Source organism: Pseudophryne corroboree, chromosome 7 (assembly GCF_028390025.1).
Source record: "Pseudophryne corroboree isolate aPseCor3 chromosome 7, aPseCor3.hap2, whole genome shotgun sequence".
NCBI classification, from domain to species: domain Eukaryota; kingdom Metazoa; phylum Chordata; class Amphibia; order Anura; family Myobatrachidae; genus Pseudophryne; species Pseudophryne corroboree.
Window position 1 is genome coordinate 430,878,174 of NC_086450.1, and position 27,239 is coordinate 430,905,412.

Below are 27,239 nucleotides of genomic sequence, written 5' to 3' on the forward strand. Positions count from 1 at the left end.
TCTACCTTAGTGAAGACTGAAGTCTTCTGCCGCCGATTTTCCGGACCATCTTCTTGCTTCTGGCTCTGTAAGGGGGACGGCGGCGCGGCTCCGGGAACGAACACCAAGGACGGGTCCTGCGGTCGATCCCTCTGGAGCTAATGGTGTCCAGTAGCATAAGAAGCCCAAGCTAGCTGCAAGCAGGTAGGTTCGCTTCTTCTCCCTTTAGTCCCTCGTTGCAGTGAGCCTGTTGCCAGCAGGTCTCACTGTAAAATAAAAAACCTAATATATACTTTCTTTCTAGGAGCTCAGGAGAGCCCCTAGTGTGCATCCAGCTCGGCCGGGCACAGAAATCTAACAGAGGTCTGGAGGAGGGGCATAGAGGGAGGAGCCAGTGCACACCAGGTAGTACCAAATCTTTCTTTTAGTGTGCCCAGTCTCCTGCGGAGCCGTCTATTCCCCATGGTCCTTACGGAGTCCCCAGCATCCACTAGGACGTCAGAGAAATAGGGATTTTCCCCAACTTTTCACCTGCTCAGGAGGTAGTGAAAGGAAATCCCAGTTAAAACCTATGGAGAATTATTGTGGGTAAAGTTTTGTGAATAACTGGATAGGTCCTTTTCGTGATTCGTGATAAAAGACAGTTTTTCGCATGAAAACGGGTTACAGCAGCTAATTGAATTCCCCCTTGTATTACACACACTGCACAATCTAAGTTGTCTCATTCTATTTTTCTAATGCAGACATTTGCAGGCTTTTTCCATAACCCGTGACATCATTGCAGCTTGCCCACAATTGCCCTGGTGAGTTAACCAATCGCAATGCACAGCAGTATGAAGGGTAGGAGGTATGACAACTTCATGTGAAGACAGTTGTAAGCAGCTGAACGTCAAATCTGCAGCGAGATGTACTGCATTCATGTCTTGTTCCTTTACGTCAGTGTTTCCCAACCACAGTCCTCAAGGCACACTAACAGTCCTGGTTTTAGTGATATCCAGGCTTGAACACAGGTGACTTAATTAGTAGCTCAGTTATTTTGATTTAACCATCTGTGCTGAAGCCTGGATATCACTAAAACCTGCACTGTTGGTGTGCCTTGAGGACCGCGGTTGGGAATGCCTGCTTTACGTCACACAGCTTCAGGTAAAGACAATACAGAAAACTCATTTACAGAAGTCCAATGTTGCAGCTTTCAATCCAGATAAACTGTAGACTAGCCACTTTAGTGTAGGCACGTCGTACATCTTAAACTTTTCATAGTCTTTAATAATTGTGGCGGTCACCTGTGTATACTAAAGGGGGGTACTCACGGAGCGATATTCTAAGCAATCTGACTAGATTGCTTAGAATTTAAGCATTATCGCTCCGTGTGTACCCCTCACAGCGATAGCGATGCGCAGCCCCACGCATCGCTATCGCTGGTGCTAGATTGGCCTGCATGCAGGCCAATCTAGTGGGTCGCTCACTTCACCCGCTGGGTGAAATGAGCTGCCCCCCCCCGTCTCCCCCCGCACGCTCAGCACACATCGCGCTGTGCTGAGCGGCGGGAGAGATGTGTGCTGAGCGCTTCACTCAGCACACATCTCTCCCACATCGGCCCGTCTATATGGGCCTTTAGGATCACAGTTCTCATTCTAGGGGCGTATATCTAGTAATACATCCAGGGGGAGAATTATCAAACCTTGGAGACAGATAAAGGGGAGACAAAAAAAGTACCAGCCAATCAGCTTCTAACTGTCATTTTACAGGCTGTGTTTAAAGAATGACAGGCGTTTATTGGTTGGCACTTTCTCTCTCTCCCCTTGATCTCTCCAAGCTTTGATAAATCTCTGCCTCAATGTGACGCACAATTGTTGATGAACTGTGAGGAGATTACTCATTGGAAATGTATCTCTAACAATGCCGAATGCTCCATTCACATAACATCACATAATAACATGAAGATTACAAAGGGGGAACCTGCTATGGCTTCATAACTGAGGGGGAGATGTATCAAACCATAAAAACAGGGGAAGTCGCCCATAGCAACTAGAGTCTATCATTTATCACGTATTTTCTAAAAAAATTATAGGTTGCTATGGGAAACTTCTCCACCTGCCCTATCTAGAATATGTGATGTCTCCCCCAATATTCTAAAAGTGTGTTGTATTAATAAAGTGGGATACGGTCATTAGGTCGACCACACCTAGGTCAAAAGTCATGAGGTCGACCACACCTAGGTCAAAAGTCATGAGGTTGACCACTATTGGTCGACATGTATTAGGTCGACTTAGAAACAGGTCGACATGCGTTTAAAAAAAATTCTTCTTTTTTTGAACTTTTTAATACCTTACGATCCACATGGACTACGATTGGAAATAGTAACTTGTGCCGAGCGCAGCGGTACTGGAGCGAGGCACCTTGCCTGAAGAATGTCGAGCGAATCGACACGGTGCACTAATTGGGGTTCCCAGTCACTTTACGAAGAAAACGACACCAAAAAAGAGGAAGACCTTGTTCATGTCGACCTAATTACCACGTCGACATAATGCATGTCGGCCAATAGTGGTCGACCTAATTACCCATAGCCAATAAAACAGCCACGTTCCCATGACAACCTGAGGAAGAGAGCGGCTTTCTGGGAAAACTAGGGCAGGTATTATACTGCGCTGTATTTATAAGGGCGTCATCAGCGCAGCATTAGGTGGGTACAAAACAGACAAAGCTGTTGTCTGTGTAAATATGTGTATATATAATAGCAGAAATGTGAGGAATGAGGGGAACATTTGAACCAAAACAACCAAAGGCCAGCGGTTCTCATTCGGTGCGAATCCCACTTACATATATATGTGTCCTAAAGGTCGATTTTGATGAATTTTAATTAATTTCAGATCGATTAAAATGGATCTTAATTGATGTTGGGCTTCCAGGGCTGAAGCACACATTTACTAACACTTAACAATTAGTAGAAACAATCATGTGTTTGTGTGCTTTAGCCCTGAGAGCCCAGCATAGATTTGAATCGATCTGAAATCAATCAAAATCGACCTTTAGTGAATATACCCCCTAGTGTCTTTATGCCATATGGTATGAAGTGCATTGTGCAACTGAGACGCTCCGAGAGGTGTAGCGTACAGCATTTTACTTCTTATTCGCACCACAGACGCAGCTACACACCACTCACAGTGCACTAGAGACGCTGTGCCTGCAACCGCCCAGGAATTTGTTTCAAACACAAAGTCGCACAACGGAGCCGCTGCATCGTGGCACTTTGTATACAGAATCCGATTCGTTTCGCACACAGATTTACAAATGTGTACTCTAGCAAAGCAGTTTTGTCGCTTCTAGTTGTTTTATTTGTGCGAATTATGGGCTTATTTTAGCTTCAGTTGTAGTTTTGCGAATAAATGCAAAACAACAACTCTTTTCTTTAACATGCGGGAGTCCGCCCAGCACAGGGCAAGGCCGGCCCCCCATGCTGGGCCCTGCCTCCCCGCAAACATGCGAGCGCATCATTATGCAGCGATGATTAAGGTAGCTGCGCAGGCAGTGGGAGGGCCGCCATGTTTAGGGTTGCAGCGGACCGCCCCTCCAGCAGTCCAAGACATGCCTCCATTGTCCGCATTGCTCCCCTAAAACGGAGCATCGACGCCCACAAAATGCGGCGTTGACACCATGTTCCCGCCACCTCCAGGTTTTGAACTTCGTTCTGAAGAGAATGCAGTTTAAGACCTTGCGCATGCGCGTACTTGCTGATGTGCAGAATTTGCTTCATAGTGATTTTTGCAGATCAGTGTCGGAAGCTGAATTAGTCCTACTTTAAGAGGCACGTTGTGAGTGAGGTGCTGCTTGGTGCGGCAAAAGGCACAGTGGGGCAGATGTATTAACCTGGAGAAGGCATAAGGAAGTGATAAGCCACTGATAAGTGCAAGGTGATAAAGGCACCAGCCAATCAGCTCCAATATGTAAATTAACAGTTAGGATCTGATTGGCTGCTGCCTTTATCACCTTGCACATATCACTGTTTTATCACTTCCTTATGCCTTCTCCAGGTTAATACATCTGCCCCAGTGTATGAGGACACACTTGTATACAGTATATACTAAACACTGCAATACATGCAATATGATGTGCACATTTAGCCTATAGAGGTGACTGAAGGGCTGGTGAATAACGCTGGACATTTACAGGTTGATAGATACATACACGCTTACCCTGGTGAGGGCATGTGCTAACACCCTTGTCCTTGTTTTTTTTAAATAACTATAGTCAGAAAATATCACTGGGCAGAGAACGTGCAATTATCCGTCATCGCCACCTACTAAATCTGTAATTCAGCAAAATGTCATATACCATTACGTCTAACCCAAGCTGCCCATTTAGTGGCTTACCATAACTTCTTGTTTGCCCTCCTCCGGTAGACTTCTGTCTTTGGATCTTGGACACTTGGTCTATCACTGACCCATCCTTGGCGCTAAACAGGAAGCTTAGGCTGGCATCATCGAAGCAGGCGATGCTTGGCACAATGGTCAGCCAGTTAAGGAAGCTGAGGTTCCCACTGAAGATCAGAAGCAGCTAAAAAACACAAAGACATGGGCTGATGAGACTGGCGAGGCAACGGCGGTGCCAAAGTATGCAAAAGCTGTAGCAGGCGTCTTAAGTAAACTGATGTCCACTGCAGACGTGTCTGATCTGCTGCTGTGAAGACGCACCACCTGATCATCTATATGACCAACAGGCATCTGAGTGACCTTCAGGTCACTCAGGATGTCCGTCCAAATCACACTGCCGAGGCCGGAACACATCCTGTTGCCCGCACCCAAATGCCAGCAGCGTGCCAATCATTCTGTGACATTTGGGGCACTGCAAGCGACATCGCATCCCCAGATCTGCAGATCCTAAACCACTGGACAACTGTGAAATAATCCAAATAGCATCCACCTCTCAATCAGCCCTACTGAACCATGCTATACTTCCCTAGAGAATAATATTATTCAGGCCTATAATGTAAGTGGCAAATAGTGGGGCAGATGTATTAAGCCTAGAAAAGTGATAAAGCTGTGATAAGTGCATCAGCAAATCAGCTCCTAACTGTAAATTTACATATTGGAGCTGATTGGCTGGTGCAATATCACCTTCCACGTATCACTGCTTTATCACTTCTTCAGGCTTAATACATCTGCCCCATGTTTGAAAATATGAAATTTGTTTGAATGAAGCTTCTTAGACCATTAATGAGACTCTATTTTCTGCTTTAATACATACACCTACCAAAGTGCGACAAAATCATTTATAAGGCCCTGATTAGTACTGTTAAAACGTTAAAATGATTTTGCAAAAATTCCCAGCTATGCTATTTTTCTTAGGTAAGCCAGAATGAAGGGGGAGAGTTCAAGTAAGAAATGATCTGCAGGAACGGTAGAAAAGCAAAGTCAGTTTTACGGCTATTCCTTTTTAAAAATACATCATCCATCATTTACCAGATAGACTGGAACTCCATTACACACAGAAACTTAACGTGTGTGTATGTATGTTTATCCACCCATGTGGTAGGGAATACGGATTGTAAACTCCACTGGGGCAGGGACTGATGTGACAGATTAGATATTCTCGGTAAAGCAGTGTGCTGTATAAATAACTGGTAATAAATAATTTCCATTTCTTTGCTTTAATATAATTTTTTCAAGCTTACCCACTGATCACGTTTAATAACTTTAAGGTCTATTTACGAAGCCTTGGATGGAGATAAAGTGGACAGAGATAAAGTTCTAGCCAATCAGCTCCTAACTTATGTCACAGACACAGGGGGGAAGCTGTATTAAGCCTGGAGAAGGGATAAAGAAGTGATAAACCACCAGTGATAAGTGCAAGGTGATAACACACCAGCCAATCATCTCCTGTCATTTTTTCAAATCCATAATGATTGGCTGGTGCGTTATCACTATCCACTCATCACTGCTTTATTACTTCTTTATCCATTTTCCAGGTTAATACATGTGCCCCTATGTTTGAAAAATGACAGAAGCTGATTGGCTGGAACTTTATCTCCATCCACGGCTTAGTAAATAGACCCCACAAAATTCCTAAATTCTGCATTAAATGGAATGTCCATTCTCGTGATGAACTGTTCTGCAAAATATATCCAGTGTTTGCCAGAGTAACTCGGGACATTACATAGCTGCCAGCTGTCCCTAATTTGCAGGGACTGTATCAGGTTTTTATATGTCCTTGAAAATGTGCCTATTTCTATTTGTCTACCGATCGGTGCCACTTGCCTGGTGACAGATGGATTTAGGTCTCAGTATTTGTTCTTATTGTAAACAATGTTTAGGTAAGCGGTGTGGAAGACGGTCAACCGAGCGGACTGTCAGGAACTAATCAGATCTTACAATTATTAGCAAAGAATATGAAATAAACACATTATAAAATAGGGGCTGTGTGATTGTAAGCAGTCAATTTATAGGGCAATATTTACTTGTAACCATATATATTCTTAAGGCAGAGCGTCTGGCAGTCAATGACTGCTCTGTATTTCGCTATATAACACTTTACAATCACTCAGTGAGGCTGTATGAGAGAAGCGGGTCTGATGATTTAGTACATCTGGAGTAATTCACAGTTTGGGGAGGTATAATAGGTAGCTCTCCAGTTACCGAAACAAATGTTTACACTTCTGTCCTGCACACTATTTACTCCCATGTGCAATAACTGGTTCTACCTGCTACCAAAACACATAAAGGTTTCTCTTCTGTCCTGCATGTTCTTTACGTCACTTTGTAGAATATGGACTTATTTCCTCGCTGTGGCTAATAAGTCAGTCTGCAGATCTATGCGTCGGCAGAACCAGCTGGAGAGCGAAGGGTTACTGCACAAAAAAAATCAAAAGTGTTGACTGTTAAAATGGGTAATAAAACAGAAATAAGTAATTTCTTGCTCATGTCAAATTTCTCAAGATTAATCTTATTCCATTATTTGGGGCCAAAACAGACAAATTCTTCACGGAATGCCAGGGGCGCATGTGGGGCTTTGTATTTATGGAGGGCTTTCCTGGCTGGAGTATGTCAGAGTCACAGCCATTAATTTGACACGATGGTTGTGCTGGGCTGGGCAGTGCGCTGAGGAATGTCAGCCATCTAGGGCCCTCTCCAGCCTCCGCCACAGCCAGCAGAGCGGGGCTAAGTGACTGAGAGGATTATACTGCTCCACAGGCTCCCACCCTATAAGTGGGTGGTGAGTTCCCTCGGCAGTTACATCATAATTGCACCCTTTTCTTTAACCCTTATTATGTGGCATACATTATTTTTATTTGTTCTGGGATAAGTTACCCTCCCCTGCGCAGATTCACCTGCTCATAGACACGGTTATGTCACCCGTGCCTCCCCCTTAAAAAAACATATGTGCAGGAAGGGTGTGGTTCATAGGGTCGACCACACTTAGGTCGACAGTGTCTAGGTCAACCACTATTGGTCGATAGCGACTGGGTCGACACCCAAAATAGGTCGACACAACCAAGGTCGATGTGACAAAAGGTCGACGTGAGGTTTGTGGGTTTTTTTAAATGTTGGTGTCGTTTTCTTCGTAGAGTGACCGGGAACCCCAATTAGTGCACCGTGTCCCCTCGCATGCCATGCTTCTGGCAAGGTTACCGTTCCCAATTGTAGTCCACGTGGATCGTAAAGTATGAAAAAGTAAAAAAAATAAGAATTTACTTACCGATAATTCTATTTCTCATAGTCCGTAGTGGATGCTGGGGACTCCGTAAGGACCATGGGGAATAGCGGCTCCGCAGGAGACTGGGCACATCTAAAGAAAGCTTTAGGACTAACTGGTGTGCACTGGCTCCTCCCCCTATGACCCTCCTCCAAGCCTCAGTTAGGATACTGTGCCCGGACGAGCGTACACAATAAGGAAGGATTTTGAATCCCGGGTAAGACTCATACCAGCCACACCAATCACACCGTATAACCTGTGATCTGAACCCAGTTAACAGTATGATAACAGAGGAGCCTCTGAAAGATGGCTCACAACAATAATAACCCGATTTTTGTAACAATAACTATGTACAAGTATTGCAGACAATCCGCACTTGGGATGGGCGCCCAGCATGCACTACGGACTATGAGAAATAGAATTATCGGTAAGTAAATTCTTATTTTCTCTAACGTCCTAAGTGGATGCTGGGGACTCCATAAGGACCATGGGGATTATACCAAAGCTCCCAAACGGGCGGGAGAGTGCGGATGACTCTGCAGCACCAATTGAGAGAACTCCAGGTCCTCCTCAGCCAGGATATTAATTTTGTAGAATTTTACAAACGTATTTGCTCCTGACCAAGTAGCTGCTCGGCAAAGTTGTAAAGCCGAGACCCCTCGGGCAGCCGCCCAAGATGAGCCCACCTTCCTTGTGGAGTGGGCATTTACAGATTTTTGGTTGTGGCAGGCCTGCCACAGAATGTGCAAGCTAAATTGTACTACAAATCCAACGAGCAATAGTCTGCTTAGAAGCAGGAGCACTCAGCTTGTTGGGTGCACACAGGATAAACAGCGAGTCAGATTTCCTGACTCCAGCCGTCCTGGAAACATATATTTTCAGGGCACTGACAACTTCTAGCAACTTGGAGGCCTCCAAGTCCCTAGTAGCCGCAGGCACCACCAATAGGTTGGTTCAGGTGAGACGCTGAAACCACCTTGGGGAGAAACTGAGGACGAGTCCTCAATTCCGCCCTGTCCGAATGGAAAATCAGATAAGGGCTTTTTCAGGATAAAGCCGCCAATTCTCACACACGCCTGGCCCAGGCCAGGGCCAACAGCATGACCACTTTCCATGTGAGATATTTTAACTCCACAGATTTAAGTGGTTCAAACCAATGTGACTTTTGGAACCCAAAACTACATTGAGATCCCAAAGTGCCACTGGAGGCACAAAAGGAGGCTGTATATGCAGTACCCCTTTTACAAACGTCTGAACTTCAGGGACTGAAGCTAGTTCTTTTTGGAAGAAAATTGACAGGGCCGCAAATTTGAACCTTAATGGACCCCAATTTCAGGCCCATAGACACTCCTGTTTGCAGGAAATGTAGGAATCGACCCAGTTGAATTTCCTCCGTCGGGCCTTACTGGCCTCGCACCACGCAACATATTTTCGCCAATTGCGGTGATAATGTTTTTGCGGTTACATCCTTCCTGGCTTTGATCAGGATAGGGATGACTTCATCCGGAAAGCCTTTTTTCCTTCAGGATCCGGCGTTCAACCGCCATGCCGTCAAACGCAGCCGCGGTAAGTCTTGGAACAGACAGGGTCCTTGCTGGAGCAGGTCCCTTCTTAGAGGTAGAGGCCACGGATCCTCCGTGAGCATCTCTTGAAGTTCCGGTTACCAAGTCCTTCTTGGCCAATCCGGAGCCACGAATATAGTGCTTTCTCCTCTCCATCTTATCAATCTCAGTACCTTGGGTATGAGAGGCAGAGGAGGGAACACATACACTGACTGGTACACCCACGGTGTTACCAGAGCGTCTACAACTATTGCCTGAGGGTCTCTTGACCTGGCGCAATACCTGTCGAGTTTTTTAATCATGTGGACGACTTCTGGGTGAAGTCCCCACTCTCCCGGGTGGAGGTCGTGCTGAGGAAGTCTGCTTCCCAGTTGTCCACTCCCGGAATGAATACTGTTGACAGTGCTATCACATGATTTTCCGCCCAGCGAAGAATCCCTGCAGCTTCTGCCATTGCCCTCCTGCTTCTTGTGCCACCCTGTCTGTTTACGTGGGTGACTGCCATGATGTTGTCCGACTGGATCAACACCGGCTGACCTTGAAGCAGAGGTCTTGCTAAGCTTAGAGCATTGTAAATGGCCCTTAGCTTCAGGATATTTATGTGAAGTGATGTATCCAGGCTTGACCCTAAGCCCTGGATATTCCTTCCCTGTGTGACTGCTCCCCAGCCTCGCAGGCTGGCATCCGTGGTCACCAGGACCCAGTCCTGAATGCCGAATCTGCGGCCCTCTAGAAGATGAGCACTCTGCAACCACCACATGATGGATACCCTTGTCCTTGGTGACAGGGTTATCCGCTGATGCATCTGAAAATGCGACCCGGACCATTTGTCCAGTAGGTTCCACTGGAAAGTTCTTGCGTGGAATCTAACGAATGGGATTGCTTCGTAGGAAGCCACCATTTTTACCCAGAACCCTTGTGCATTGATGCACTGAGACTTGGTTCGGTTTTAGGAGGTTCCTGACTAGCTCGGATAACTCCCTGGTTTTCTCTTCCGGGAGAAACACCTTTTTTCTGGACTGTGTCCAGGAACATCCCTAGGAAACAGAAGACAAGTCGTCGGAACCAGCTGCGATTTTGGAATATTGAGAATCCAATCGTGCTGCCGCAACACTACCTGAGATAGTGCTACACCGACTTCCAACTGTTCCCTGGATCTTACCCTTATCAGGGAATCGTCCAAGTAAGGGATAACTAAAATTCCCTTCCTTCGAAGGGATATCATTTCGGCCATTACCTTGGTAAAGACCCGGGGTGCCGTGGACCATCCCTACGGCAGCGTCTGAACTGATAGTGACAGTTCTGTACCATAACCTGAGGTACCCTTGGTGAGAAGGGTAAACTTTGACATGAAGGTAAGCATCCTTGATGTCCCAAGACATCATGTAGTCCCCTTCTTCCAGGTTCGCAATCACTGCTCTGAGTGACTCAATCTTGAATTTGAACCTCTGTATGTAAGTGTTCAAAGATTTTAGATTTTAGATTTAGAATCGGTTTCACCGGGCCGTCTGGCTTCGGTACCACAATAGTGTGGAATAATACCCCGTTCCCTGTTGCAGGAGGGGTACCTTGATTATCACCTGCTGGGTGAATGGCTTCCAAAACTGCCTCCCTGTCAGAGGGAGACGTCGGTAAAGCCGACTTTTGGAAACGGCGAGGGGGAGACGTCTCGAATTTCAATATGTACCCTTGAGATATTACCTGAAGGATCCAGGGGTCTACTTGCGAGTGAGCCCACTGCGCACTGAAATTCATTGAGAACGGGCCCCCACCGTGCCTGAGTTTGTAAGGCCCTAGCGTCATACTGAGGGCTTTTGCAGAGGCGGGAAAGGATTTCTGTTCCTGGGAACTGGGTAATCTCTTCAGCCTTTTTCCTCTCCCTCTGTCACGAGCAGAAAAGAGGAACCTTTTGTCCGCTTGCCAACAAAGGACTGCGCCTGATAATACGGCGTCTTATTTTGAGAGGCGACCTGGGGTACAAACGTGGATTTCCCAGTTGTTGCCGTGGCCACCAGGTCTAAAAGACCGACCCCAAATGTCCCCTTTTAAAGGCAATACTTCCAAATGCCGTTTGGAATCCGCATCACCTGACCATTTTACTGGTAGAATTGGACAACGCACTTATACTTGATGCCAGTCGGCAAATATTCCGCTGTGCATCATGCATATATAGAAATGCATCTTTTAAATGCTCTATAGGCAATAATATACTATCCTTATCTAGGATATCAATATTTCCAGTCAGGGAATCCGACCATGCCAACCCAGCACTGCACCTCCAGGCTGAGGCGATTGCTGGTCGCAGTATAACACCAGTATGTGTGTGAATACATTTTTGGATACCCTCCTGCTTTCTATCAGCAGGATCCTTAAGGGCGGCCATCTCATGAGAAGGTAGAGCCCTTGTTCTTACAAGCGTGTGAGCGCCTTATCCCCCCTAGGGGGTGTTTCCCAACGCACCCTAACCTCTGGCGGGAAAGGGTATACAGCCAATACTTTTTAAGAAATTATCAATTGTTATCGGGGGGAAACCCACGTATCATCACACACCTCATTTTATTTTTCAGATTCAGGAAAACTACAGGTAGTTTTTCCCTCACCGAACATAATACCCCTTTTTGGTGGTACTCGTATTATCAGAAATGTATAAAACATTTTCCATTGTCTCAATCATGTAACGTGTGGCCCTACTGGAAATCACGGTTGTCTCTTCACCGTCGACACAGGAGTCAGTATCCGTGTCGGCGTCTGTATCTGCCATCTGAGGTAACGGGCGCTTTAGAGCCCCTGACGGCCTATGAGACGTCTGGACAGGCACAAGCTGAGTTGCCGGCTGTCTCATGTCAACCACTGTTTTTTTATACAGAGCTGACACTGTCACGTAATTTTCAACAGTACATCCACTCAGGTGTCGACCCCCTAGGTGGTGACATCACTGTTACAGGCACTCTGCTCCGTCTCCACATCATTTTTCTCCTCATACATGTCGACACAAACGTACCGACACACAGCACACACACAGGGAATGCTCTGATAGAGGACAGGACCCCACTAGCCCTTTGGGGAGACAGAGGGAGAGTATGCCAGCACACACCAGAGCGCTATATATATATACAGGGATAACCTTATATAAGTGTTTTTCCCCTTATAGCTGCTGTATGTTTTAATACTGCGCCTAATTAGTGCCCCCCTCTCTTTTTTTAACCCTTTCTGTAGTGCAGGGAAGAGCCAGGGAGCTTCCCTCCAACTGAGCTGTGAGGGAAAATGGCGCCAGTGTGCTGAGGAGATAGGCTCCGCCCCCTTTTCGGCGGCCTTATCACCCGTTTTTCTGTATATTCTGGCAGGGGTTAAATGCATCCATATAGCCCAGGAGCTATATGTGATGCATTTTTTGCCATGTAAGGTATTTTTATCGTGTTTTATTGCGTCTCAGGGCGCCCCCCCCAGCGCCCTGCACCCTCAGTGACCGGAGTATGAAGTGTGCTGAGAGCAATGGCGCACAGCTGCAGTGCTGTGCGCTACCTTATTGAAGACAGGAACGTCTTCTGCCGCCGATTTTTCCGGACCTCTTCGCTCTTCTGGCTCTGTAAGGGGGCCGGCGGCGCGGCTCCGGGACCCATCCAGGCTGAACCTGTGATCGTCCCTCTGGAGCTAATGTCCAGTAGCCAAGAAGCCCAATCCACTCTGCACGCAGGTGAGTTCGCTTCTTCTCCCCTTAGTCCCTCGATGCAGTGAGCCTGTTGCCAGCAGGTCTCACTGAAAATAACAAACCTAAACTAAAACTTTCACTAAGAAGCTCAGGAGAGCCCCTAGTGTGCACCCTTCTCGTCGGGCACAGAAATCTAACTGAGGCTTGGAGGAGGGTCATAGGGGGAGGAGCCAGTGCACACCAGTTAGTCCTAAAGCTTTCTTTAGATGTGCCCAGTCTCCTGCGGAGCCGCTATTCCCCATGGTCCTTACGGAGTCCCCAGCATCCACTTAGGACGTTAGAGAAAAAATGATTTTTTTGTGTGTGAAAACCTCATGTCGACCTTTTGTCATGTCGACAGAACATGTCCACCTAGTGACCAAGTCGACCTAGAAACCCTGTCGACCTAATGCATGTCGACCAATAGTGGTCAACCTAATGACTGTTGACCTACGTGTGGTTGACCTAAAGACCGGATACCGTGCAGGAATAACATGGAGGGACGTATCCAGCTGCTGCTTCACGATCCATATTTTGCACTGATGAGATCTACCAAGCCTGGTACAAGCTGTCTGTAAAATGGATTTACTGTATGGTTCTCATCTTTCGTTGTATCCAGCCACTGGCCTAGAGGTTCTGGATCCATGGCTGACTAGTGGGAGCATGTAAGGAGTGATTTGCATATATCGAAGCACAGTTATTTTCAGTGTAATCTTCTATTTACTAGTTCTGTGGGATAATGCTGGTTGTTATAAGCTAGCTCTGGCAAGTAAACACCTTCAGTAATAAGAAGGGCATTAATACTTATTTATAATGGATGGCCCGCCTAGAAGGTGCCTCTAGTAGGTCTCTATCGATGATGCTATTTCTGTGCTTACCATCGATGGCATGGAACCATGGAATCCATGCTGACCGACACGGCGGGCCAATCAGAGAAGAGGGAGAGGCTGCTAGGTGCAACAAGGTTGGTGGGTCCATGTTGCAAAGAAACCATCGATGGCAGAGAATCAGCAAATCTATGCAATCGATGTCAGACGCACATATGTACACCAGGGGAGGGCTCTGTAGAAGCTATAGCATAAAGTCACAGATGTGACTGCAGCAAAAGAGGTAAGAATGGCCATGACTGTGTGTGACTAAGGATTAGGCCATATAACCTAGCTCACTAGCCTACCTGCTCTGCTAGAGATGCTGGATGCTGATGTAACCCCTGTATCACACCTGCAGCAGCTCACTAACCTACCTGCTCTGCTAGAGATGCTGGATGCTGATGTAACCCCTGCAGCAGCTCACTAGCCTACCTGCTCTGCTAGAGATGCTGGATGCTGAAGTAACACTTGTATCACACCTGCAGCAGCTCACTAACCTACCTGCTCTGCTAGAGATGCTGGATGCTGAAGTAACCCCTGCAGCAGCTCACTAACATACCTGCTCTGCTAGAGATGCTGGATGCGGATGTAACCCCTGTATCACACCTGCAGCAGCTCACTAACCTACCTGCTCTGCTAGAGATGCTGGATGCTGATGTAACCCCTGCATCACACCTGCAGCAGCTCACTAACCTACCTGCTCTGCTACAGATGCTGATGTAACCCCTGCAGCAGCTCACGAACCTACCTGCTCTGCTAGAGATGCTGGTGCTGATGTAACCCCTGTATCACACCTGCAGCAGCTCACTAACATACCTGCTCTGCTAGAGATGCTGGTGCTGATGTAACCCCTGCAGCACACCTGCAGCAGCTCACTAACCTACCTGCTCTGCTAGAGATGCTGGATGCTGATGTAACCCCTGCAGCAGCTCACTAACCTACCTGCTCTGCTAGAGATGCTGGTGCTGATGTAACCCCTGGAGCAGCACACTAACCTACATGCTCTGCTAGAGATGATGTAACCCCTGTATTACACCTGCAGCAGCTCACTAACCTACCTGCTCTGCTAGAGATGCTGGATGCTGATGTAACCCCTGTATCACACCTGCAGCAGCTCACTAACCTACCTGCTCTGCTAGAGATGCTGGATGCTGATGTAACCCCTGTATCACACCTGCAGCAGCTCACTAACCTACCTGCTCTGCTAGAGATGCTGGATGCTGATGTAACCCCTGTATCACACCTGCAGCAGCTCACTAGCCTACCTGCTCTGCTAGAGATGCTGGTGCTGATGTAACCCCTGTATCACACCTGCAGCAGCTCACTAGCCTTACCTGCTCTGCTACAGATGCTGATGTAACCCCTGCAGCAGCTCACTAACCTACCTGCTCTGCTAGAGATGCTGGTGCTGATGTAACCCCTGGAGCAGCACACTAACCTACCTGCTCTGCTAGAGATGCTGATGTAACCCCTGTATCACACCTGCAGCAGCTCACTAACCTACCTGCTCTGCTACAGATGCTGGTGCTGATGTAACCCCTGTATCACACGTGCAGCAGCTCACTAACCTACCTGCTCTGCTACAGATGCTGATGTAACCCCTGCAGCAGCTCACTAACCTACCTGCTCTGCTAGAGATGCTGGTGCTGATGTAACCCCTGCAGCAGCTCACTAACCTACCTGCTCTGCTAGAGATGCTGGTGCTGATGTAACCCCTGGAGCAGCACACTAACCTACCTGCTCTGCTAGAGATGCTGATGTAACCCCTGTATCACACCTGCAGCAGCTCACTAACCTACCTGCTCTGCTACAGATGCTGGTGCTGATGTAACCCCTGCATCACACCTGCAGCAGCTCACTAACCTACCTGCTCTGCTAGAGATGCTGGATACTGATGTAACCCCTGTATCACACCTGCAGCAGCTCACTAACCTACCTGCTCTGCTAGAGATGCTGGTGCTGATGTAACCCCTGTATCACACCTGCAGCAGCTCACTAACCTACCTGCTCTGCTAGAGATGCTGGTGCTGATGTAACCCCTGCATCACACCTGCAGCAGCTCACTAACCTACCTGCTCTGCTAGAGATGCTGGATACTGATGTAACCCCTGTATCACACCTGCAGCAGCTCACTAACCTACCTGCTCTGCTAGAGATGCTGGTGCTGATGTAACCCCTGTATCACACCTGCAGCAGCTCACTAACCTACCTGCTCTGCTAGAGATGCTGGATGCTGATGTAACCCCTGTATCACACCTGCAGCAGCTCACTAACCTACCTGCTCTGCTAGAGATGCTGGTGCTGATGTAACCCCTGCAGCACACCTGCAGCAGCTCACTAACCTACCTGCTCTGCTAGAGATGCTGGTGCTGATGTAAGAAGACCCTTCCCCCCTCCCCCAATAACGTTTAACAAACAATGTGCTGGTGAAAGTGACATGGCTCAACACGCCCAGAGGTTCTAATTAACAGAATGAATCACCCTGACTCGTTAACGACCAGTCTCCAAGCAGTGATTCATGTCTCTAGTCCTTAAGCAGTCTCTGGATATTACTGACCAATTACCCCCAACATGTTGCAGGCCCTTGCCCCTTCCAGGGGGATATGTCACCAGCTGAAATGGCGAGGGGGAAAAATTCAATATGTTGCGCCATAAAAACAAACAGAAGCCATAAAGTGGCTGGAATGTACGAGCTGGTGAAACAATAACGCCCCTGATGGAGGACGTGCCGTTTAATTTCCAGACTGAGACCCCCATAACGAGCATTTCCTCTCCCCACTCATATTAGGTTGGGGCGTATAAGCACCGCCATAAATGGGCTGAGGTTACATGGCAGCGTGGTGGGGAGACTTGGATCTGTTATAGCGAAGCAGGAACATAATTCACCATAGCAATTACATAGTGACGTGTCTATGGGTAGGTATGTCTCTGTCATACATCATAAAGCAGGAGAGCGGCTGGGGGGATGTCTGTGCACTCCACCATATCCCACACTCTTCAGTCTGCAATGTGCCCATCTCGCCTGATGTCTCAGCTGCCCATCAGAGCCTTCGCAGCATCAGCGCAGATCAGGCAAACATGGAACTCCTGTGTGAGTCATTCAGCATGGCAGCTGCAACTGAGACGATGCAGAAGTGTTTCCTGCGGCGACTCATGCGCAAGCCACCAATAATCACTCAACTGCGTGACCACCGGAATAGCATTTATATGGTCTGTATATATAGAGTGAAGGTGATGATGGTGATTTTTGGTCTGAGCAAAAACTATTCTAGGAGAAAAATGGGATCCGGTCTCTAGGTCGCCAGTAACTAGGTCGACCACTATTGGTTGACAGTAACTAGGTTGGCAGGGTTTCTAGGTCGACATGAGTTTTTCATGATTTTTTTCTTTTTTGAACCTTTTCATACTTAACGATCCACGAGGACTATGATTGGAATGGTAATCTGTGCCGGTCGAAGCGGTAGCGGAGGGAAGCACCTTGCCCAAAGCATGGCGAGTGAACACGGTGCACTAACTGGGGTTCCCCGTCACTGTACGGAGAAAACGACACCAAAAACACATTAAAAACTTATGTCGACCTAGACCATGTCGACCTAAAGACCCTGTCGTCCTAGTTACTATCTACCTTCCATACCACACCCGAGAAAAATGAGGTGTCAATCCTACAAGGTGCGATGGGGGCCAGTGTAGAAATGCCGGCAACAGCACTACAATCGCCGCCCTAGTGGCCCAATCTCATCCAGCGCTGGCAGGTTTTTTGCAAGCAGCCCTATATGGGTGTGGCGCCCAGCCGCACTTACGCACACCGCAAGGGAACTCGCAACTAATAGGATTGAGCCCATGAGGGCAAATTATGCGTGGGAAATTTGGGAAACTCAGCAGCTAAATGTAGAGCGAATTCTGCAATAACTTAGAACATTTCAGTATATGACTAGAGACTCGCAGATAACAAGCCATCCGAAACCGCTACCGGACTGAGACAGCTATCAGAATGTAACGTCAATGGGGGTAATTCAGACCTGATCACTGCTGTGCGTTTTCACACAGCGGGCGATCAGGCACAAACTGCGCAGGCGTGTCACGCAGGTACAAAGCAGATCGCCGCTTAGCGATGGGTTTGTGCGACGGATCCATTCGCATGGGCGATCGCAAGAGATTGACGGGAAGAGGGCGTTTGTGGGTGTCAACTGACCGTTTTCAGGGAGTGTCTGGAAAAACGCAGACCTGTCCATGCGTTAGAAAAGAGGGTTCCTGACGTCAATTCAGGCTGATGTGATTGCAGCGGCTAAGTCCTGGGCTGCGCAGAGACTGCACAAAATCTGTTTGTACAGCTCTGCTACACATGCAATCGCACTCTTGCACAGCTAAAATACACTCCCCCTATCTGATCGCAGCAGTGCAAAAATCGCCTGCTAGTGATCAGGTCTGAATTAGGCCCCATGTCAGGCCCCTATCCACTGGTGTTTAAATGCTGCACATTACTTTTTTAAAGTGAAGGCAAAGCAAGTGAAAACCAATTTCTATTCTATAGGTGGTATTCAAATGATATATCACGCCCAATCTCCTTTCTAAAGTGATTCCCGTTATCGCGCATATCGCGCCCATAGTAATCAGGTTTAGCTGCATAAAGGGTTGGGCGCCTCGCTACACCGGGGGTAGCAAGCTGAAATGATGACACCATGCCCGTCAGCAGAAACAGAACGGGTGTGGAAGAGGGTGAAAAGAATTGAATACCGCCCTATGCCTCTATACCTTTGTCTACATGCATTTGTGGCACATTCTTCTGGATGCTGCTTGATTCATTTCCGTAAGCTGAAAGCTATTGCACTACACTTGAGCAATTTCTCCATCTGTATGGTACATATGCACCAGAGGTTAACGAGCACCGTGCTACATTTTCCTATTTACAGTATGTCAATGGCTTGTTTATTTCAATATGATTACGCTCTACATATAGCAATCAAAAAGACATGACTGGGCCACTGACATAAAAGGAGCATCACTGCATTGTTAATTGTTTTATTCTACTCATCAAAAGAGGCTCATTAGTCTCCACTGATGTATGATCAAAGCTTGTGTCCCCCTGGCTGAATGCATCAAGGACGTATAAACTGTATATGAAACGAGGACGCATGCACGTAGGGACTGGTGCAGAGTGAGTACTACGCTAGTTTGTGTAGCGTATCTTGTGTGATGTCACTGCGCATGCTTACACTCACTAATAAACGCCTAAGCAAACCCGCAACCCTTTGCACATATCACAGCTTACGACTGGAGAGGCAGCACTGGGGTGGGAAGGGTCGTTCTCACGTACGCAAAGATACGCAGGGGAGTATTCATCAAATGCAGCCCATGCAGGGCAGCAAGAAGCTGCACAGATTCCTTAGGAATTGTATCTTTTACACCTGCTACAGGACACGTGCATGTACTGCACACACAGCAGTGACCTGTAGTAACAAAGGGGTAATTCTGAGTTGATCGCAGCAGCAAGTTTGTTAGCAATTGGGCAAAAACCATGTGCACTGCAGGGGAAGCAGATATAACATTTGCAGAGAGAGCTAGATTATTTTGTTTCTGTGCAGGGTAAATACTGGCTGCTTTATTTTTACACTGCAAGTTAGATTTCAGTTTGAACATACCCCACCCAAGTCTAACTTTCTCTGCACATGTTATATCTGTCACCCCTGCAGTGCACATGGTTTTGCCCAACTGCTAACATATTTGCTGCTGCGATCAACTCAGAATTAGGCTCCATGTGGCAGATATAACATTTGCAGAGAGAGTTAGAGTTGGATGGGTTATTTTGTTTCTGTGCAGAGTAAATACTGGCTGCTTTAGTTTTACACTGCAATTTAGATTTCAGCTTGAACACACCCCACCCAAATCTAATAGGGACTACACACTGGGCGATATTAGTTAAAGATATGAACGATTTTGTTCATTAATAAACGAGATACCATTCATATCTTTCAGTGTGGAGGCACCAGCGATGAACGATGCGCGGCCCCGCACTCGTTCATCATTGGTGCCCCGTCGCTTGTGCATGCAGGCCAATATGGACGATCTCGTCCATATTTGCCTGCACTGCAATGGACCGAGTGACGGGGTGAGTGAAGAAACTTTACTCCCCCCGTTACTGCCCCCCCCCCCCCCCCCCCGCGCCGCCGGGTCGACCATCGGCCGTCTCCGCCGTCGGGCAGTTTCGGCGGCGGATCGCGCAGTGTGTAGGGCCCTTAACTCTCTCTGCACATGTTATATCTGTCCCCCCCCCTCCTGCAGTGCACATGGTTTTGCCCAACTGCTAACAAATTTGCTGCTGCGATCAACTCTGAATTAAGCCCTAAGTGCATATGCTGGCGCTCCAGAGACATACGCATCTTGTGATGGTCTCCATATGGGCAGAGATATGTTGTTTTTCTCTGTCCTTTTCTTTTGAGTAATTTCTGCCCATTTTGCTACCAACTCCACATGGTTTATAGGTATTTTTACATGTGGTTGGACCTTCACACTGGGGTGGCTTTTTTTTATTTTGGCTGGCTATCTGCAAGGATATTCTAGTAATACTGACTATCTGCAATTTACTAGGAGCAGTGACATCACTGAGAACGCAGCCTATTCATTAACTAGGAACCAGTTACATTACTTAGAATGTAGCCTATTCATTAACTAGGAGCCAGTTACATTACTGAGAATGCAGCCTATTTATTAACTAGGAACCAGTGACATCACTGAGAATGCAGCCTATTCATTAACTAGGAACCAGTGACATCACTGAGAATGCAGCCTATTCATTAACTAGGAACTAGTGACATCACTGAGAATGAGCCTATTCATTAACTATTATTTATTTATTAACAGTTTCGTATATAGCGCAGCATATTCCGTTGCACTTTACAATCAGAACAGCAGTAATAGAACAAAACTGGGTAAAAACAGACAGACATTGAGGTAGGAAGGCCCTGCTCACAAGCTTACAATCTAGGAGCCAGTGACATCACTGAGAACGCAGCCTATTCTTTAACTAGGAACCAGTGACATCATTGAGAACGCAGCCTATTCATTGACTAGGAACCAGTGACATCACTGACAATGCAGCCTATTAACTGGGAACCAGTGACATCATTGAGAATGCAGCCTATTCATTGACTAGGAACCAGTGACATCACTGAGAATGCAGCCTCTTCATTAACTAGGAACCAGTGACATCACTGAGAATGCAACCTATTCATTAACTAGGAACCAGTGACATCACTGAGAATGCAACCTATTCATTAACTGGGAACCAGTGACATCATTGAGAATGCAGCCTATTCATTGACTAGGAACCAGTGACATCACTGAGGACACAGCCTATTCATTGACTGGGAACCAGTGACATCACTGAGGACACAGCCTATTCATTAACTAGGAACCAGTGACATCACTGAGAATGCAAACTATTCATTAACTAGGAACCAGTGACATCACTGAGAATGCAGCCTATTCATTAACAAGAAACAAGTGACATCCCTGAGAATGCAGCCTATTAATTAACTAGGAAACAGTGACATCACTGATAAAATAGCCTATTCACTAACTAGGAACCAGTGATATCACTGATACAATAGCCTATTCATTAAATAGAAGCCAGCGACATTGAAAATGTACCCTCTACATTCACTACTAGTGATAACATCAAGAAAGTAGCTTATCCATTCAATGATGAGGATATCACTAAGAATGCAGTCTATGCATTCAATAGGAACCAATGACATTACAGAGAATGTAGCCTATCTATTCACTAGGAATTAGTGACATCACCGAGAACGTAGCCTACCCTTTCACTAGGGACCAATGACATCACTCAGAATGCTGCCTATCTATTCAGTATTCACTAGGAACCATGACATCACAGAGAACGTAAATTATCCATTAACTAGAAAGCAGTAACATCATTGAAAAAGTAGTCTATCCAGTCACTAAGGCACTTTGTGAACGGATACAGGACATTCCTGTGGATACTGATAGATATAGACCATAACATGGACAATGAGTTACTTTCATGTATAGTGATCTGTAAAACGGAAATCATGTTCAAAGATATCTGGAGCTCATTTACATATTTCTGTAACAAGTAATTGGTCTAGTCTATATGTGTCTCCTCTGTAGGAACAGCAAGATGAGAAACTACATGGCTGACAATATGTTAGGAGACAGCGCCTCAGTGCCTCTCCTGTGAGGCATTATACTGTAATTTGTGCCTATATGAAAGATTCCTAATTCTTTGATGTGATGACATAACTCTGACCATCAGGGCCCAGACTGCTCTGTCCCATCTGTACAATCCTGTGACTGTAATTTGTGTCATCATGTCAGGGTGGGAGAGGATTTATGCCTTGTCTGAGGAATGTGGATAGACAATCTCTGGCAACTATGTCATATTGTGTATATTTGTAATAAGCGTCCCATTTTTAAAGAGAGCATACAGTCCGCTTTAAATCTTGGAATTTGACCATAGTTTTCAAATTTGCCAGCAGGGTATTGCAGTTATAGTGTCGACATTCGGAATGCTGACACAGTAATGCTGAATAGTTCTGAATATCAACAACTTTGTTAATAATTCTGACATGTAATGAGTCAGCACCAGCTGATATACCTGTCCATGGACCTAATTCAAGGTTGATTGCAAATGCAAAATCTTCCTCTAATGGGCAAAAATAAGAATTTACTTACCGATAATTCTATTTCTCGTAGTCCGTAGTGGATGCTGGGGACTCCGTCAGGACCATGGGGTTTAGCGGCTCCACAGGAGACAGGGCACAATAATAAAAGCTTTAGGATCAGGTGGTGTGCACTGGCTCCTCCCCCTATGACCCTCCTCCAAGCCTCAGTTAGGATACTGTGCCCGGACGAGCGTGCATAATAAGGAAGGATATTGAATCCCAGGTAAGACTCATACCAGCCACACCAATCACACCGTACAACCTGTGATCTGAACCCAGTTAACAGTATGATAACAACGAAGGAGCCTCTGAAAAGATGGCTCACAACAAGAATAACCCGATTTTTGTAACAATAACTATGTACAAGTATTGCAGACAATCCGCACTTGGGATGGGCGCCCAGCATCCACTACGGACTACGAGAAATAGAATTATCGGTAAGTAAATTCTTATTTTCTCTAACGTCCTAAGTGGATGCTGGGGACTCCGTCAGGACCATGGGGATTATACCAAAGCTCCCAAACGGGCGGGAGAGTGCGGATGACTCTGCAGCACCGAATGAGAGAACTCCAGGTCCTCCTCAGTCAGGGTGTGCCCCTGACCAAGTAGCAGCTCGGCAAAGTTGTAAAGCCGAGACCCCTCGGGCAGCCGCCCAAGATGAGCCCACTTCCTTGTGGAATGGGCTTTTACTGATTTTGGCTGTGGCAAGCCTGCCACAGAATGTGCAAGCTGAATTGTACTACAAATCCAGCGAGCAATCGTCTGCTTAGAAGCAGGAACACCCATCTTGTTGGGTGCATACAGGCTAAACAGCGAGTCAGATTTTCTGACTCCAGTCGTCCTGGAAACATATATTTTCAGGGCCCTGACAACGTCAAGTAACTTGGAGTCCTCCAAGTCCCTAGTAGCCGCAGGTACCACAATAGGTTGGTTCATGTGAAAAACAGAAAACACCTTAAGGAGAAATTGAGGACGAGTCCTCAATTCTGCCCTGTCAGAATGAAAAATTAAGTAAGGGCTTTTATATGATAAAACCGCCCATTCTGACACACGCCTGGCTGAAGCCAGGGCTAATAGAATCTTCACCTTCCATGTGAAATATTTTAATTCCACAGTGGTGAGTGGATCAAACCAATGTGACTTTAGGAAACTCAAAACAACATTGAGATCCCAAGGTGCCACTGGGGGCACAAAAGGAGGCTGTATATGCAGTACACCTTTTACAAACGTCTGAACTTCAGGCACTGAAGCCAGTTCTTTCTGGAAGAAATTTGACAGGGTCGAAATTTGAACCTTAATGGACCCTAATTTTAGGCCCATAGACAGTCCTGTTTTCAGGAAATGTAGGAAACGACCCAGTTGGAATTCCTCTGTAGGGACCTTCTTGGCCTCACACCACGCAACATATTTTCGCCAAATGCGGTGAAAATGTTTTGCGGTTACATCCTTCCTGGCTTCGACCAGGGTAGGGATGACTTCATCTGGAATGCCCTTTCAGGATCCGGCGTTCAACTGCCATGCCGTCAAACGCAGCCGCGGTAAGTCTTGGAACAGACAAGGCCCCTGCTGGAGCAGGTCCTTTCTTAAAGGTAGAGGCCACGGTTCTTCCGTGAGCATCTCTTGAAGTTCCGGGTACCAAGTCCTTCTTGACCCATCCGGAACCACGAGTATCGTTCTTACTCATCTCCTTCTTATGATTCTCAGTACTTTTGGTATGAGATGCATAGGAGGGAACACATACCCTGACTGGTACACCCACAGTGTTACCAGAGCGTCCACCGCTATTGCCTGAGGGTCCCTTGACCTGGCGCAATATTTGTCTAGTTTTTTGTTCAGGCGGGACGCCATCATGTCCACCTTTGGTTTTTCCCAACGGTTTACAATCATGTGGAAGACTTCCCGCTGAAGTCCCCACTCTCCCGGGTGGAGGTTATGCCTGCTGAGGAAGTTTGCTTCCCAGTTTTCCACTCCCGGAATTAACACTGCTGAGAGTGTTATCACATGATTTTTCGCCCAGCGAAGAATCCTTGCAGTTTCTGCCATTTCCCTCCTGCTTCATGTGCCGCCCTGTCTGTTTACGTGGGCGACTGCCGTGATGTTGTCCCACTGGATCAATACCGGCTGACCTTGAAGCAGAGGTCTTGCTAAGCTTAGAGCCTTGTAAATTGCCCTTAGCTCCAGTATATTTATGTGGAGAGAAGTCTCCAGACTTGATCACACTCCCTGGAAATTTTTTCCTTGTGTGACTGCTCCCCAGCCACTCAGGCTGGCATCCGTGGTCACCAGGACCCAGTCCTGAATGTCGAATCTGCGGCCCTTTCATAGATGAGCACTCTGCAGCCACCGCAGAAGAAAACACCCTTGTCCTTGGAGACAGGGTTATCCGCTGATGCATCTGAAGATGCGATCCGGACCATTTTCCCAGCAGATTCCACTGAAAGGTTCTTGCGTGAAATCTACCGAATGGGATCGCTTTGTAAGAAACCACCATTTTTCACAGGACCCTTGTGCAATGATGCACTGATACTTTTCCTGGTTTTAGGAGGTTCCTGACTAGCTCGGATAACTCCCTGGTCTTCTTCTCCGGGAGAAAACATCCTTTTCTGGACTGTGTCCAGAATCATTCCTAGGAACATTAGACGTGTCGTCGGAAAAAGCTGCGATTTTGGAATATTTAGAATCCACTCGTGCTGTCGTAGAACTACTTGAGATAGTGCTACTCCGACCGCCAACTGTTCTCTGGACCTTGCCCTTATCAGGAAAGCGTCCATATTTCTTTTAGGAAGAATCATCATTTCGGCCATTACCATGGTAAAGACCCGGGGTGCCGTGGACAATCCTGTACCACGAACCTGAGATACCCTTGGTGAGAAGGGCAAAATTTGGACATGTAGGTAAGCGTCCCTGATATCCAGTGACACCATATCGTCCTGGTTCGCTATCACTGCTCTGAGTGACTCCATCTTGATTTGAACCCTTGTATGTAATTGTTCAAATCTTTTAGATCTCACCGAGCCGTTTGGCTTCAGTACCACAATATAATGTGGAATAATACCCCTTCCCTTGTTGTAGGAGGGGTACTTTGATTATCACCTGCTGGGAATACAGCCTGTGAATTTTTTTCCAATACTGCCTCCCTGTCGGAGGGAGACGTTGGTAAAGCAGACTTCAGGAACTTGTGAGGGGAAGACGTCTCGAATTTCCAATGTACACCTGGGATACTACGTGTAGGATCCAGGAGTCCACTTGCGAGTGAGCCCACTGCGTGCTGTAACTCTTGAGATGACCCCCCACCGCACCTGAGTCCGCTTGTATGGCCCCAGCGTCATGCTGCGGACTTGGCAGAAGCTGTGGAGGACTTCTGTTCCTGGGAATGGGCTGCCTGCTGCAGTCTTCTTCCCTTTCCTCTAACCCTGGGCAGATATGACTGGCCTTTTGCCCGCCTGCCTTTATGGGTACGAAAGGACTGAGACTGAAAAGACTGTGTCCTTTTCTGCTGAGATGTGACTTGGGGTAACAAAAGTGGATTTTCCAGCTGTGGCCATGGCCACCAGGTCCGATGGACCGCCCCTTTATACGGCAATACTTCCATGTGCCGTCTGGAATCTGCATCACCTGACCACTGTCGTGTCTATAAACATCGTCTGGCAGATATGGACATCACATCTACTCTTGATGCCAGAATGCAAATATCCCTCTGCGCATCTCGCATATATAGAAATGCATCCTTAAAATGCTCTATAGTCAATAAAATATTGTTCCTGTCAAGGGTATCAATATTTTCAGTCAGGAAATCCGACCAAGCCCCCCCAGCGCTGCACATCCAGGCTGAGGCGATTGCTGGTCGTAGTATAACACCAGTACGTGTGTATATACTTTTTAGGATATTTTTCAGCTTCCTATCAGCTGGCTCTTTGAGGGCGGCCGTATCTGGAGACGGTAACGCCACTTGTTTTTATAAGCGTGTGAGCGCCTTATCCACCCTAAGGTGTGTTTCCCAACTCGCCCTCACTTCTGGCGGGAAAGGGTATACCTCCAATAATTTTCTATCGGAGGAAACCCACGTATCATCACACACTTTAATTTATCTGATTCAGGAAAAACTACAAGTAGATTATTCCCACCCTACATAATACCCTTATTTGTGGTACTTGTAGTATCAGAAATATGTAACACCTCCTTCATTGCCCTTAACATGTAACGTGTGGCCCTAAAGGAAAATACGTTTGTTTCTTCACCGTCGACACTGAAGTCAGTGTCCGTGTCTGTGTCGACCAACTGAGGTAAATGGGCGTTTTTACAAGCCCCTGACGGTGTCTGAGACGCCTGGACAGGTACTAATTTGTTTGCCGGCCGTCTCATGTCGTCAACCGACCTTGCATCGTGTTGACATTATCACGTAATTCCTAAATAAGCCATCCATTCCGGTGTCGACTCCCTAGAGAGTGACATCATCAATACAGGCAATTTGCTCCGCCTCCTCACCAACATCGTCCTCCTACATGTCGACACACACGTACCGACACACAGCACACACACAGGGAATGCTCTGATAGAGGACAGGACCCCACTAGCCCTTTGGGGAGACAGAGGGAGAGTTTGCCAGCACACACCAAAAACGCTATAATTATACAGGGACAACCCCTTATACAAGTGTTTTCCCTTATAGCATTTTCACATATGTAATCATATCGCCAAATAAGTGCCCCCCCTCTCTGTTTTAACCCTGTTTCTGTAGTGCAGTGCAGGG

General features: G+C 46.9%; 1 protein-coding gene across 1 annotated transcript in view; it reads right to left on the reverse strand.

Moving 5' to 3' along the window:
* LMF1 (lipase maturation factor 1) overlaps window positions 1-27,239 on the reverse strand; it is a 578,735-nt gene that overhangs the window by 31,330 nt on the left and 520,166 nt on the right. The window contains exon 7 of the mRNA XM_063934869.1: window positions 4,350-4,533. Within this exon, the coding sequence (XP_063790939.1) occupies window positions 4,350-4,533 (184 nt within the window). The remainder of the gene's footprint in view (window positions 1-4,349; window positions 4,534-27,239) is intronic.